This window comes from Caretta caretta, chromosome 7 (genome assembly GCF_965140235.1).
Source record: "Caretta caretta isolate rCarCar2 chromosome 7, rCarCar1.hap1, whole genome shotgun sequence".
Taxonomy (NCBI): domain Eukaryota; kingdom Metazoa; phylum Chordata; order Testudines; family Cheloniidae; genus Caretta; species Caretta caretta.
In genome coordinates this window covers 91,066,418-91,079,789 of record NC_134212.1, presented here as the reverse complement: position 1 = coordinate 91,079,789, position 13,372 = coordinate 91,066,418, and the positions used below count along the sequence as shown (strand labels likewise).

Here is a 13,372-nt window from a genome sequence, read left to right as displayed (position 1 = left end):
CAGAACGCCACTAGCCATCACTTTCAGCCCCCAACTAAAACCTCTCCAACACATCATCAAGGATCTACAACCTATCCTGAAGGATGACCCATCCCTCACAGATCTTGGGAGACAGGCCAGTCATTGCTTACAGACAGCGCCCCCCCAAACTGAAGCAAATACTCACCAGCAACCACACACCACACAACAGAACCACTAACCCAGGAACCTGTCCTGGCAACAAAGCTCGATGCCAACTGTGTCCACATATCTATTCAGGGGACACCATCATAGGGCCTAATCACATCAGCCACACTATGAGAGGCTCGTTCACCTGCGCATCTACCAATGTGATATATGCCATCATGTGCCAGCAGTGCCCCTCTGTCATGTACACTGGCCAAACTGGACAGTCTCTACGTAAAAGGATCAATGGACACAAATCAGATGTCAAGAATTATAACATTCAAAAACCAGTCGGAGAACACTTCAGCCTCTTTGGTCACTTGATTACGGACCTAAAAGTGGCAATTCTTCAACAAAAAAAACTTCAAAAACAGACTCCAAGGAGAGACTGCTGAATTGGAATTAATGTGCAAACTGAATGCAATTAATTTAGGCTTGAATAAAGACTGGGAGTGAATGGGTCATTACACAAAGTAAAACTATTTCCCCATGTTTATTCCCCCCTACCCCACCCCCACTGTTCCTCACACATTCTTGTCAACTGCTGGAAATGGCCCACCTTGATTATCGCTACAAAAGGTGTTCTCCCCCCCGCCCTCCTGCTGGTAATAGCTCACCTTACCTGATCACTCTTTTTACAGTGTGCATGGTAACACCCATTGTTTCATGTTGTCTGTGTATGTAAATCTCCCCCCTGTATTTTCCACTGCATGCATTCGATGAAGTGAGCTGTAGCTCACGAAAGCTTATGCCCAAATAAATTTGTTAGTCTCTAAGGTGCCACAAGTCCTCCTTTTCTAATTGCCTGGGAGAGTCCCCAGGATCGACGGGTTGGTGACCACTTCCCTAGGCCTAAAAAGGAAGGCAGTCAGTGGTTCAATGAGGCTGCTCAAAGTTTTCAGACTTGAGACCCTCCTTGTTCAGTAGCACATAGTCCTGGTCTACACCTAAAAATTAGATTGACCAAGCTACCTTGCTCAGGGCTGTGAAAAATTTTTCAACCTGTGTGATGCCATTAGGTTGAGATTTCCTTCACTGGAGAAGCAGCTAGGTCAACAGAAGAATTCTTTCACTCACCTAGCTACCACCTCTCAGAGGTGAATTACCTACATCTATGGAAAAACCCCTTCTGTTTGTGCAGGAGGAGTCCACACTACACCGGCAAAGCTGCTGAACCATAGCTGTGCTGCTGTAATGTAGACATACCCATCGACTGTATCCTTCCACTGACCCCCAGATTCCTAATCTGATTTTTTTATTTTTTAGGACCAGGAGAATTTATTACTTCTCCATATGGGGTCACATCTAGGGAGGCTGGATGGCCTAAAGGAATTTTATCAAGGAATAAGGGTTGGCTTCTCCCTTGATAAAGGGATAAGAGAAGCCAAGGATAGAAAATAGTTAAGTCTGCTACAAAGCCAGCATTTACAGCCTTCTGGGGAAGTCTACAGATCGAGACTACCGATGTCTTGTAATGGATCCAGACTACAATTCTCTACTTTCTAATACCCAAATGTGGAATACAGGTCTTAAAAACGTGACAATGAGACACATACAAAAGTAGTAGAGGGAGAAGTTTGAAATATTGTTATATCTTTCTTTAACAGGTAGTTCTTTTTCCTTGTCTTTTTGAGTCAACATTTTTGATATTGTTAAATCTTAAATCACAGCAATAAAGCAGCAGGCCTGAACAGGAATGCGCTAAACTTGGAACTAAAATATGGCATGTTCCTATTAGTAAGGTATTGTATGGTTGAAAGGAAGGCAAATTTTTTAGTGAACAACTGTTCTGAAATTAGGACCTTGTTGAATACATTAAAATATAGAAGCAAGGATTCAACTGGTTGCCTTTTGTACTCTAACAGAGGTGAAAATGAAACCAGATGTTGACTAAGCATTTAACCCTTTCCACTCTAATTTTTGTGCTTCTGTTTCCAGTTTGAGAATCATAAGTTTACATATGATCAATTATAAATGTGTCCTTTAGTTGTTAGGTTCCAGATTCAACTAGTTAATTAGTTTAGCAAGAAGTTACATATGAGCTTGTGCCACCACTGTAAAAATAGAAAATAGTGTAACTGCTAAGTAAGTGGATAAATATTTCTCAAATGTTTTTTAAAAGAAAATAAAGTGCATATTTTGCAAGTCTAAAGCTTTTTTCCTCTGACTTCTGTTTAGTGTTAAATCAAAATGGTTCATGCTGAAGCCTTTTCTCGCCCCCTGAGTCGGAATGAAGTTGTTGGTTTAATTTTCCGTTTGACGATATTTGGTGCAGTAACTTATTTTACCATTAAATGGATGGTAGATGCAATTGATCCAACCAGGAAGCAAAAAATAGAAGCCCAGAAACAGGTAAGACCAAACTTTCAAATATTTTTTTACTTTCTAAGAACACTTTTATACAAACCACTCTGTATGGGCCCAGAAGCCAGTTCACCAATTGCTGAAGCACATTTAGGACAGGGATTGAAAGAACCCACTCAGTAGAAATGGGTGGGAACATTTCTCTGGCAGGTATCTGGGCCTTAGCCAGTAGCTCTCAAACTTTTTTACTGGTGATCCCTTTCACATAGCAAGCCTCTGAGTGTGATTCCCCCTGCCCACCTTATAAATTCAAAAACACTTTTAATATATTTAACACCATTATAAATGCTGGAGGCAGTGTGAGGTTTGGGGTGGAAGTTGACAGCTTGCAAACCCCTCCCCCCCCATGTAATAACCTTGTGACCCCCTGTGGGGTCTGGACCCCCCCAGTTTGAGAACCCGTGGCCTAAGCTGTCAGTCTCTGCAAAATTTAAACTTTAGTTTAAAATAAAGTTTCTAGCTCATATGGTTGTGAAAACCTTCCAAATGTAAAGTGATGCAATGTTGTCTTCCTCAAGACTGCAGACAGCACCTGTACCTCTTATGCTGATAATAGCTTTGCTTAGTTATCAGCAGGGTGAAATTAATATGCTCATCAGTCTCACTGCTGCTGTTTAAAACTTTGTGGGCAGCTGTAAAAACTAAAGAAACAGTTTAATTCTATGCTACTGCTGCAGCTTTTGGGGAATTTGAGTTAATATAGGCAGTCCTAGCAGATTAGCAGATGTAGGATCTATAGCAAGAATAATAAGAGGCCAGTATGGCTCCATCAGGAGCGCTTTAATTACCTGAAAAAAATCAAAAACAAATCCTACAAAAAAGTGGAGTCATGGACAAATTGCTAAGGAGGGGTACAAAGAATAGCACAAACACGTAGGAATGGAATCAGAAAGGCTAAGGCACAAAATGAGTTACACCTATCAAGTGACAGAAGGCAATAAGAAGAGGTTCTTTAAATAATAGGAGCACGAGAAAGGAGGAGGAAAGTGTAAGTCCTCTACTTAGCGGGAAAGAAGAGCTAATAACAGACGACATCAAGAAGGCGGAGGTGTTTAATGCTGACTTTGCTTCAGTCTTCCCCAAAAGGTTAATGGTGAGCAGATACTCAACACAAGAAATATTAACAACAAGGGAGACTGGATGCAAGCCAAAATAGAAAAGACCAGATTAAAGACTATTTAGATATGGTAGATGTATTCAAGTCGGCAGAGCCTAATGAAATTCATCCTAGGGTTCTTGAGGAACTAGCTGAAGCAATCTAAGAGCCCTTAGCAATTACATGTGAGAACTTCTAGGGGACGGGTGAGGTCCCAGAAGACTGGAGAAGGGCAAACAGTACCTATCTTTTAAAAAGGGGAACAAAGAGGGCCCAGGGAATGACAGCCTTACTTCGATACCTGGAAAGACACTGGAACAAATTATTAAACAATTAATTCATAAGCGCCTGGAAGATAATAAGGATAAGGAATAACTAGCATGGATTTGTCAACAAATCATGCCATGCCAAACCCAACCTAATTTTGTTGACAGGTTTATTGCCTGGTAGATAAGGAGGAAGCTGCCTATGATAGGTCTTGATTTTAGTAAGGCTTTTGACGCAGTCCCTCATGACGTTCTCATAAGCAAGCTAGGGAAATGTGGTCCAGATGAAATGATTTCAAGGTGGGTGCACAACTGGCTGAAAGACTATACTTAACTTTTTTTTTTAATCAGTGGTTTGCTGTCAAATGGGGGGACGAGGCACGGCATATCTAGTAGTGTCCCGCAGGGGGTCAGTTCTGGCTCAGTATTTCCATGAATGACTTAGATAATGGAGTGGAGAGTATGCTTATACAATTTGCAGATAACACCAGTCTGGGAGTGGTTGCAAGCACGTTGGAGGACAGGATTATAATTCAAAATGATCTTGACAAATTGGAGAATTGTTCTGAAATCAACAAGATGAAATTCAATAAAGACAAGTGCAAAGTAGTTCACTTACGAAGGAAAAAACTCAAATGCACAACTCCAAAATGGGGAATAACTGGCTAGCTGGAAGTACTGCTGAAAGGGATCGGGGGGTTATAGTGAATCACAGATTGCATCACAACGTTGTGATGCAGCTGCGAACCAATCTGTTTTTGGGGTGTATTAACAGGAGTGTCATATATAAGACATGGGAGGTAATTGTCCTGCTCTACTCAGCACTGGTGAGACCTTGGCTGGAGTATTGTCCAATTCTGGGCACCACACTTTAGGAGAGAATCAGGAGGAGAGCAACAAAAATGATAAAAGCTTTAGGTCAGGTTTCCTTTGAGGAAAGGTTAAAAACCTGAGCATGTTTAGTCTTGAGAAAAGAAGTTTTGGGGGGAGGAGGGGGTAAGCGGATCTGATAAGTCTTCCAAGTATATTAAAAGCTGTTATAAAGAGGACAGTGATAAATTGTTCATCTCCACTGAAGTTAGGATTAGTAGTACTGAGCTTACTCAGCAGCAAGAGAGACTTAGGTTAGATATTAGGAAAAACGTGCTAACCAAATGGGTAGTTAAGATCTGGAATAAGCTTCCAAGGGAGGTTGTGGAATCCCCACGATTGGAAATTTTTTAAGAACAGGTTGGACAAACACCTGTCAGGGATGGTCTGAGTTTACTTGGTTCTGCCACAGCTCAGAGGGCTGGACTTGAAGACTTCTTGAAGTTTCTTCTAGCCTTACATTTCTATGATTCTCTAGAGCAGCTAAGATGCTCTGGACAAGAGGGGAAGAGAGACACAAAAGCCTTCTCAGTGAGTAGAGTGTTGGAGTTTTAAATTTCAGTTACCTACTAACCAGAGGCTGAAGGTCTTCAAACAGAATCTGTGGATAGCACCCTAGTAGCAGTCTCACATCCTCCCCCATTCCCAGTACTTCTGAGAAGCAGTGGATTTTGGTTTCTCACCAAGGTGTTGGCCCTGGACCTGGCTATTTCATTCCCTCCCTCCTAAGTCTCTTGCACCTATCTAAAGTTTAGTCTTTTGATTAGTAAGTGGGTAAATTTTTCAAGCCCTGGTTTAAGACAGGAAGTGAACACTAGCATATCCAACTGAAACTCTGTATTTTACATACTGCCTTCATGCAAAGGACATCTAGATAAATGGAGTATATTTACCCCAGCATCTTGACCAAACTAATTAGAGTTAACTCCCTTCGTGGGTTCTGTGTTTGATAACAAGTGGTCAGGACCACTCTCCAGCATAATTTGACAGACTTCATCTTTAATGCAATGTTCTTTATAGTCCTATGCTGGGGCAGTGCTTTTATACAGACAGAGGGAGGAGTACCCCCTACTGCAGAGGTAGGTAACCTTCAGCATGTGGCCCATCAGGGTAATCTGAAGGTGGGCTGCAAGACATTTTGTTTAGGTTGACTGTCTGCAGGCATGACTCCCTACAGCTCCCAGTGGCCATGGTTCCCTGTTCCCGGCCAATGGGAGCTGTGGGGAGCGGTGACCACCACCCATTAATGTGCCTCAGCCCTGTTCTTAAGGACTGAGACAGAGCAGGATCTTTATGCCTTTTCAGTCTTCAATGTGTCTGCTGTGACTGGCACTCAGAATATTTTTAATGTAATTTTTTGATGTGACATTTGTCAGAAATTGAGACCATGAATTAGCTTCATATAGGCCACTGAGTAGATAGACAGTAATGCCTTTTTATTGCAAAGGACTCAAGCCATATTCAACAAATGACTTCCTATCTCATTTCTAGCTCCTAACTTCCAACCCCCAAAATAGCAACTTTTTAAAAACAGATCTTAAACTATTTAACCATTTTCTTTTTCTAATGTTTTTGTTTCTGTTCTCTCTTTCTAGGCAGAAAAGCTAATGAAGCAAATTGGGGTGAAAAATGTCAAGCTTACTGAATATGAAATGAGCATTGCCGCACATCTAGTAGACCCTCTTAGCATGCATGTAAGACACTATATTCATGGTTCATTTTCCCCCTATTATTCCTATAATAAATATGGTACTTTATATGTGTATAAAACAGAGTGAAACATGGAAGCTCTTAATAGTGTCATTAGTAGTCAAATCTGTCCTTCAACTAGGAATTATATTTTCATAAATGTAGAACTTTGAAACTTTAAAAGCTCATCATTGTCAGAATGTATCCAAGTGGAAAATAAATTTCTACCAAGAAATCTTAACTGCATCATAGAGAGAAACTTGCATTTTGTAACATTATTCATAAAAATAATTAAATTTACATGGTCTTGAATCAGATTTCATACTGCCTTTTTTTTTTTTCTTAAAAAGATTCTCTGGAGGCCATCTGGGAATCAGGGTTATGTTTGCTGGCTGTGGGTATGATACATTCATTAACTTCTTCCCCACCCCCACCCCAATACTGTTTTTGTACATCAGGTAACCTGGAGTGATATTGCAGGTTTAGATGATGTCATTACAGATCTGAAGGACACAGTCATTTTACCTATCAAGAAGAAACATTTGTTTGAGAATTCCAGACTCTTGCAGCCACCAAAAGGTAAGGAGAAAGCATTCTAGATCAGGGGTTCTCAAACTGGGGGTTGGGATCCCTCAGGGGGTTGGGAGGTTATTATATGGGGGGTTGTGAGTTGTCAGCCTCCACCCCAAACCCTGCTTTGCCTTCAGCATTTGTAATGGTGTTAAATATATTAAAAAGTGTTTTTAATTTGGGGGGGAGGGGTGTCGCACTCAGAGGCTTGCTATGTGAAAGGGGTCACCAGTACAAAAGTTTAAGAACCACTGTTCTAGATATAATTTGTCCGTGGTTTCTTTTATTAAAAAAATTGTAATGACTAGTACCAAAAAAAAATTTTTACTTTTATGCTTTCAAGAGGACTGTTCCAGACAAGTTGGGTATTAGAAATGATGTACCTCGTGTTAAGGAGAAGAGTCAAATCGCAACCTGATATTTAAAGTTTAATTCCTCAGAATGGTATTTTTCTATCACTTTAATTATGAGGATTGACATTATAGAATGACCTTATTGCAATTTTGTGAGAGACTAAAAACAAACAAACGGCCAAGATCTTTGCACTACTTCATAAACAGTCTTCTTCGTTATTGTATGATGCAGCGTTTCCCAAACTGTGTTCCGCACAATGTGAATAGATGTTCCATGAAAGAATCTAGAATTGATTTTTGTACTACTTTGAATGCGCTTTCCAGTTAGAAATTGTCAGTTCAAGTTATTTTAAATTTGTATTTTTGCTTTGTTTTATAAAATACGTTTGAGCATAAATGCAATTTTTTTTAAAAAACCAAACAACTACGAAATAATAAGTGTTCTGTAATAGGCTAAAAAGTGTTCCATGGCCAAAAAAGTTTGGGAAACGCTGGTATAATGTCAATTTTTATTGAAGTCATATCCATGCATGTTCTACCAATCCAAATACGCATTTCCAGGAGACATCCAACTTGTGCATTAATTCTGGATTTCTGGTTGTTTTTTTTCTTTTACATTTCATTTTGTTCTTTTTGAGGAGATCAGATATAGCTCTGTTATATGCTAGGAAATGTTTCCACACTTCGATAAGGATACCAGTGCACTGATAGAAACAAAGCCCTTAAATGTGAAGACTTGCTGCAAGCTAATTTTGCAGGTCCCTTTTGGCTGTTCTGGACCCAGATCTCCAGTAAGGGAATGCAAGTGTGAATATGTAGATCCTTCATCCCTCCTTCTCTGGTGTTTAGCTAGATAAGTTCACTGCCAACTCAACACAACCTGAGAGAGAAAAGGTCAAATCTGCTCTTATTTATAGTATTGTAAATTTGAAGTGTCTCCGCTGAAGTTCTTAGTCACAATTGCTTTATACTCATGTACATGAAAGCAAACTTTGGACCTAAGTAGTTAGATAGGAGGACAAGAGTATAAGGCTTATTTTCTATTGACAAGATCTCTTCCATCTTTTCTTTGTATTATATGAAAGCCTTCTTTGTATAATAAATTATTGTGTACATCTATCAGTTGTCCCCTTAAAACATTCAGTTCTGTTCTGTTCAGTAATAAATGTTTCAGTTTTATACAAAATATTGTCCGCTTGTTAGGAATTCATCTTGGCTGGAAAATTGGTGTTTGGTCATGTGCTTTAATAAGATGAAGAAAGGACTATTTATGTAGAACTTCCAAACAGACCACGCTCCTCAATTTTATCAGTTATTTAAATCATGAAGATGGGAGATGCATCTCTTAAGTAATTGTCCTTATGTAGATGTAGAAAGCCTCAAAAACATTTAAATTAAGAAAAAACTAACTCACCAGTTTCTGCAGCTGTGTTTATAGAGAACACCCATTTAAGTCTAACAAAATAAGAAAAGGTATTCACTACAGGAAACTGTAGTGAATTGACTAATTTTAGGGGGAAAAATGAGAATGTATGTACTACTAAATAATATGCATGGAATTTTTTAAAAATGCTTTTAAAATAACTTATATGGATTTCCTTACCTCATTACAGATTTTTTTCATAAGACTTTTCAGGAAGGTAGAGTGACTATAAACAAAGCCCTAGCAAATGCCCCGAGTAAGCAAACTGAAAAAGATTTTTTTTTTGCCCACTAACTTGTCAGTAATGTAGAGTGTTACTTATAACTAATAGGCACAAATCAAAGCTTCAGATGTTTCTTAAGTTTAAAATGAGCTGTTCTGTATTAGCTCTTCTCTAAGAAAAGAAGGTAAAGCAGTCTCGGATAATTTGAAATTATTGCTTTTTTATATTAAGGCAATACAATAATTGCAGTACAATTGTGTACATGGAGTTTGGTGGTAGTTACTGAAAGGTACTCAGATGCTAGCCTTAGGGAAATCTAGATAGAATAGGAGTTCATATATCGCTATGTAGAACTGGGGTCTTTTCTTCCTTCCAGTGACCCTAAAACGTTAATACTGTTATTTTTCAGGAGTACTTCTCTATGGCCCTCCAGGTTGTGGTAAAACTCTGATTGCCAAAGCTACAGCAAAGGAAGCCGGTTGTCGATTTATTAATCTCCAGCCTTCAACATTGACTGATAAATGGTATGGGGAGTCTCAGAAACTGGCTGCTGCTGTCTTCTCCCTTGCTATAAAACTGCAACCTTCCATCATTTTTATCGATGAAATAGGTAACATACCTGCTTTTTTTCTTAGTCACAGAAATGCAACATTAAACTTTAAATGTGAGTTGGTGTGTCTGATAACACTAATTCTGAGAAAACATTTGTATTAGCATACAGAATAAAATGGTAATAAAACAAGATTTAATAGCGTAAATAGTATTGAAGAGCATCCATGTCAAAGTAGCATGTCTCATATTGCAGAAGTCCTATGATAAGAGTTAAATTTTAAGTTAAGTTATCCCTATAAATGTCTTTCTTAACAAGCCTTTCTTAAAAGCTTTTCCAGCAGTAGTAGTTACTGTTTGTGAATTTACACCTGGGGTTAGTTATAGGAGAAACACAGTGAATGGAAGTTCCCAGTTTGAGTGTCAGTTCTGGAAATATATGTTGGTGGGGTACAGCACCACTGTTCTTTCTCTCTCCACGGAGCTAAGTTGGACCTTTTAGGAAGCTCATGTTTAGAGAAGAAAGGCTTTCCTGAAATACGTAGTTATCTCTGAAAGGCCTGGGCAGATTAAACTAGCCCTTCTGCTGGTAGAATGTTGAGGAAGCTAAGGGCTTGGAATTAGAAGACTGCAAAGAAATGGGTGGTTAGAATTAACAGAACAGTTGTATGGTACCCATGAGAAAGACAGCTGCCTCGTCCCAGACCTCCCCACATATCCGTTCATCTCTTGTAATTACTTTCCTAGCAAATTGGGAATAAGATGGTCATAAATGTAAATTAATTTCCTGAATAAACTTCAAAGTGCTTCCAATGAAAAAGTGAGAAGCAACGAAAGACCTAAGCCTGAATCACCTAAGCAGCTGAAGAGGGAAGCAAAACAAGATCTAGCCCAGGATATCATGGCACTGAATGAATCCTGTCTGTCTGATAAATTCTATGTCAAAGGATATTTATGTCCTCTCTAAAGATGTATGGGATGTAAAATCCCAAATGATTCACTCAGGAGAAAGATAGTATCCACTTCAGAAGCTGCTCCATACCATATTTAAATTGGCCCCTGTAATGGGGTTCACTCACCGTGAGGCTGCTCTGGGGATTAGCTCCATGGTTTCTTGGCTGCTCTGGAGATTAGCTCCAGGTCTGTTGCCCCCCTCTCGATAGTGGCTCACACTGTTTCCCCTCTTGTTCTCACTGTCTCTGGAACTTAGGTGTTCCCTCTTTGTGACTCAGCCATCTGGCCAGGTCACTATGTAGTCCTTCCCTTCCAGGCTATCAAAGCCCCACTGGATCAGCTGTCTTCATCTGCTCCAGATAGTCTTCCAATCCACGGCCAGGTTCTGTGTCACTTTCCCAATGGCTGATAGAGGAACCTGGCCCAGCCTGCTACTCTGGTCTAGTAAACCCAGAGAGCAGGGGAGTCACAAGAGAAGTAGGAAAGTGTCCAGGGAAAAAGCAACAGGTAAATAGCAAGCAGACCATAGTTGCTTACATAGTCCTGGGACTGGAACCCAGACTCCCTCCTTCCAGGCATTAACTGTAGACTACCTAGCTCTATAGCTTCAAAACACCTCACTTCACTTTCAGCCCCTTTTCACTGCCAACTTCCTGACTTTATATCTGCCCTGCATGTTCCTTGTCAGCGGGGCTCCATCATCAACCAGCCTTTCAAGCACTGGCTCTCCCCCAGGTGCAGCCTATCAGGTTAATTGACCTCACTTAACCTGCTCTGCTTTGTGGGGGGTGGACATCACCATGGACCCTAGCTGCCATTAGATATTGAAAGGGCCCATCAGATGCCTAGTACTAAAAGGCAGGAGTCTGACAGGCCCAGACCCATCATCTTCAAGCTGCTGAAGTTCAAGGTTAAAATAATGTTAATGAATGCGCCAGAAAAGCTAAAACCTTATTATAAGGGCCACAGAATTTCTCTCTTTTCTGACTTCTCTGATCTTAGTAAAAAGAGCCCTGCATTCAGTGGCATACAGCAGATCCTATGGGGGAGCACTGTCAGATGCAGCATCAAGTACCCATTCACCTTCACTGTGGATTTAGCAGGCTTCACAAGATTTTGCAAACGCCCCTCTGAAACTTGGCAGACACTTCAAGTCTGGCGGACTGAAACCAGATTTGACCAAAAATAGCAGATTTTTTTTATCATGAAAAGCGTACCTCAACAAATTTAGAAATCAGTTTGTTTTCCTATGTATCCTTGTGAATATGGTAATATTCACTTATATAATCTTCCAACTTGGAGCAGATAACCAGCTAGGCTGAACTCTTCTATTGACCACCTTTTGGAACTGAGCAGTAACAACTGTGTAGCACTACAGAGAGTAACAGATTAACACTAAACTGGGTGATATAGAACTATCTACTGATTATAGTATTATCTGCACTGATCATCACAACTTGCACAGCTAGACAGAACCTCTTCACTAGAACCTCTGATGGATCACGTTATGGTAACCACAAATCCTTTGGAACAATCCATACCCCTGATATGTAATCTTAAAGAGCACTAGTTATTCAATGTGTGCAGGGCATCTGACATACAGTTAATATGAAACTTTTTTTTATATTTATTTAGGTTTTGTACTAATTTATATTTGATTTAGCAAATTACTTAAATATATTTGTGTTTAGAATATTATTAGATAATATAGGATAGGCAGGAGCAGAGGGAACTGAAGCAGTCAGGGATCTGAACATGCCCACATTGGCTTGTTTTAAGTCTGTGAGGTTTTTTGTTTTCTGTTACAAATATACTTTGGAAGACACATATTTAACTCTGGATCTTTTTGTGTACCTGACACACTTAGGTTCAATTGAAGGCAAAAATTCATTCAAAACTAACCAATATCTAATATGTATAAACACAGATGATAGCCTAGAGATGTGGTATTACAATATCAGTGGGGACATACGTATCTTTAGAGTAAGGTTATACATCTTAAAATTAGGGTTGTCAATTAATCACAGTTAACTCACGCAATTAACTCAAAAAAATTAATTGCAAATAAAAAATTAATTGCAATTTTAATCACACGGTTAAGCAATAGAATCCCAATTGAAATTTATTAAATATTTTTGGATGTTTTTCTACATTTTCAAATATATTGACTTAACTTACAACACAGAATACATAGTGTATTCTCACTATATATAATTATTTTTATTACAAATATTTGCACTGTAAAAATGATAAACAAGAAATATTTTTCCGTTCACCTCATACCATACTCGTAATGCAGTCTCTATATCATGAAAGTACAACTTAAAAATGTAGATTTTGTTGTTGTTGTTACGTAACTGCACTCAAGAACAAAACAAAGTAAAACTTTAGTGCCTACAAGTCCACTCAGTCCTACTTCTTGTTCAGTCAGGCAGTAAGACAAACAAGTTTGTTTACAATTTATGGGAGATAATCCTGCCCACTTCTTATTTACAATGTCACCTGAAAGTGAAAACAGGCATTTGCATGGCACTTTTGTAGCCGGCATTGCAAGGTATTTACATGCAAGATATGCTAAACATGAAACTATGGAATACTTTTGCAGTTTAGTATGTATTAGTTCCTGATACTCCTACGTTATGCCCTACATGACCTCTAGGGGTTCAGTTTTGGTTTGTGATTTTGTTTGTTCCAAGTTTTGCAAATAATGAATGCTGAATTTTGTTATTTATATGCTATTTCCATCCTGTGCATGTATTTATGTATTTTTTTATATATATAAAACAATAAAAATAAAGTTTAAAGAATTAAGAGGACAAATGAGAATGGGGTGGAAGGAAGAAGAAAATT

General features: G+C 39.1%; 1 protein-coding gene across 4 annotated transcripts in view; it reads left to right on the top strand.

The window, feature by feature from the left end:
• The window catches only part of ATAD1 (ATPase family AAA domain containing 1), a 35,358-nt gene that overhangs the window by 10,206 nt on the left and 11,780 nt on the right, over window positions 1–13,372 (top strand). For 3 of the 4 annotated variants that reach the window (XM_048856435.2, XM_048856433.2, XM_048856434.2), the window contains exons 2-5: window positions 2,344–2,517; window positions 6,357–6,455; window positions 6,909–7,029; window positions 9,429–9,629. In XM_048856435.2, coding sequence (XP_048712392.1) covers window positions 2,356–2,517; window positions 6,357–6,455; window positions 6,909–7,029; window positions 9,429–9,629 — 583 coding nt within the window. In that variant the 5' untranslated portion in view covers window positions 2,344–2,355. The remainder of the gene's footprint in view (window positions 1–2,343; window positions 2,518–6,356; window positions 6,456–6,908; window positions 7,030–9,428; window positions 9,630–13,372) is intronic. The other variant, XM_048856437.2, reaches the window with a different exon arrangement.